The sequence below is a fragment of the Hetaerina americana genome, unplaced genomic scaffold (genome assembly GCF_022747635.1).
Source record: "Hetaerina americana unplaced genomic scaffold, ioHetAmer1.1.p SCAF_18, whole genome shotgun sequence".
NCBI classification, from domain to species: domain Eukaryota; kingdom Metazoa; phylum Arthropoda; class Insecta; order Odonata; family Calopterygidae; genus Hetaerina; species Hetaerina americana.
Window position 1 is genome coordinate 5,588,574 of NW_027286741.1, and position 2,658 is coordinate 5,591,231.

At 46.5% G+C, this 2,658-nt stretch overlaps 1 protein-coding gene across 1 annotated transcript; it reads right to left on the minus strand.

The window, feature by feature from the left end:
- Positions 1-269: 269 nt before the first annotated feature.
- On the minus strand, positions 270-1,103 carry LOC139687207 (uncharacterized). Its single transcript, XM_071584329.1, has one exon. The coding sequence runs from the start codon at positions 1,101-1,103 to the stop codon at positions 270-272; it is 834 nt and encodes a 277-aa protein (XP_071440430.1).
- Positions 1,104-2,658: the final 1,555 nt, after the last annotated feature.

Here is a 2,658-nt window from a genome sequence, read left to right on the forward strand (position 1 = left end):
TATAGGTTTGCCCACGTCAGCGACCACAAACCGCCAGGAAAAATCTCGCCGTAAGCGAAAATTTAAACGCAGCACTACCCATCCGTAGGTGGGAATGACGGAGTCGTTTGCGGCGTATAGGTCATAGTCCGTACGCACGCGGGGGCCCTTCAACAGCGCACGGGGGAAAACACAAAGCTCCGCGCCGGTGTCCACCAAAAACTGTGTCTTGGTGGCGTCGTCCGTGACGTAAAGGCGGCTGGAAGAAGGGCAGTGGTCGGTGGCCGCGTCTACCGACCTCCCTGTATGTTTCCCGTAGATGAAATGGAAACGTTGGAAGATGGAGGGGTAGAGGCGGTGCACGGAGGAATACTCTTTTTGGCCTTGTCGCCGAAACGCCAATGATACCAACACATACCGGAGGCGTCAGCGTGGTTGTTGGAGCGCGCGCGGTTACGCGAGCGGCTGCGGGACCTTGGTCGGGGGTAGCGTGGCCCCCCTGTGGTCAATGCGGCAACCTGGCGAGAAAGCTCCTCGACGCGTTGCAGGAGTTGCTGGTGTGATGCCTCAAATCTGCTGGTGATCGACGCACTAGCCACTTGTGCACGTGGCGTGATCTCACTCAGTTTGTCTGCCATACGTGCCAGTTCCTCCAATTTGGCGGAGTCTTGACACGTTAAGATGGCATTCATATCCGATGGCAACCGATTTTGCCAGAGAGTTTTGAGGAAATCTTCCGAGACGCTCTCGCCGGCCAGCGTCTTAAGATGGCGGAGGAATGCCGACGGCTTCCGGTCGCCAATTTCCTCGTGCTCAAGGAGTTGGCGGATACGCTGCTCCCTGGATGTGGTGAGGCGGCTAATTAACTCCGTCTTAATGGCGATATATTTACCCGTGGAGGGAGGATTCGTAATCACATCCTCGACCTCGATCGCGTATCGGTCCTCAAGTTGATTGACCACGTAACCGAACTGAGTGTCGTCACACGTTATGCCGGACAGCCTGAATTGTATTTCCGCCCGTGAAAACCATAATTCCGGTCGCTCGGCCCAAAACTTCGGCAACCTAACGGCAATGCGGTCGACGCTTAATGGCGGAGTGTCCTCGTGGCATGGAGACGCCATGACCACGTGCGCGCTAACTTTGAGCAGAAAAAGAAAACGTGAAAAGAAATTCGCGTTCGGGGTCACCACTTTAGCGGCAGGTGGTAATGAAGCGTAGGCCGGTTAGCGACAACAGTTGTTTATTGTATATGAGGTACAATGTGGTGCCGCAGGCACTCTGACAATGGAACCGTACTCTAGCGCGTGCGTAGAAGGGACTGCCTAGGCTGCCCGCTCCGGCGTTCACTCCACCCCCATTGAGACCTCTGGTGGGTGGTTACAAAACTACGCCAACAAGTGAGGCATCCGTCGCGCAACTACGCCAACAAGTGAGGTATCCGTCGCGCGCTCGTCTGCCGCCACAGTTGGAATTGATGAGAAGGTTAAAATTTTGTGGTAATACTATTGTTATTGGGCAAATTATTCAAGACATAATGGCTCAAGACCTAAATTGTGGAAGGGAATGTGTGAAGAAGGACTACTTGGATTTGTTGTTTACTAATATTAATTGCGAACTTTTTGTAGCATTGCGTTACCAGTGAAAAAGACATTTCCTCAATGTTTACCAGCCATGCTCTCTCAATGGATGTGTTATCTAAGCATATACACAATAACTCTATCCTTGTACGAGTAGTGTTCCATCTGGTGAAAGGCACTCCCTGATCTGCGATGGGATCCTGATCTGTCGATGCCAGTCTAGCAGCAATCAGTTAGATGTGTAAAATATTTATTCAGTATGTTCAGACCTTTGTGCAAAGGCTGTTTTTGAACCTGATAGTGACTTTATTTTTTATGCGCTCGTTAAGACATGTTGGCGGTAGTATTTTTATTTCCTACTCCTTTGAGTGTGGTTTCCAATGTCACACTGAATCTGATGTGTCTTGTTGAGATTTAATTCAAGTTTTAAGAGCCTTTTGACACACTGTTATCTGTATTCTGGATTCCTCATTTTGAAGTGTGCTAATTGAAAGCCTGTGAATGCATTGGTTATGTATTCCATTTGTCATCTCAGCAAGTTTGTGTGGTGCTTTTGGTTTTTCTCTTTCAAATCTTCAATGTTGTCTTTACTGCTATGAGTCAGCTCTGGAGTAATAGCTATCAAAAGATAGGTGGTTACAGAAATACTGGGAGCTGAGATTGCCTCCAACATTGTATTAGCTGCTGGTTTAATCTCAATACATACTTTGACTCTGGTTTACCTCTCTTTTTGTTTGTTTGAGGGGCTTTACAAAAGATGATCAATAAATTTTCTCCATTTAACAATTTGTTAGGTTGCAATTGGTTTTATTAATGAGAAACTACTGTCTTTCAACAGCATTAATTTTACAGTCTTGTTTCTTTAGTATTATGATGTAGCAATTACTTTTCTATTGTCGCCAATGGTAGGTTGGTGAAATTAACTAAAATATCCCATGGGAGCAATTCATTTTTCATTCTTGCGAGATTGCCACCTTGATATTTGAGCTGAATTGATTGATTTTAGGAGGAATCAAATGGTTTTAATTCCATCAAGGAAATCCACATATTTGTTTTATTAAGTTACCAACTCTTCAAAAAATATTGCTAAATGCTGTGA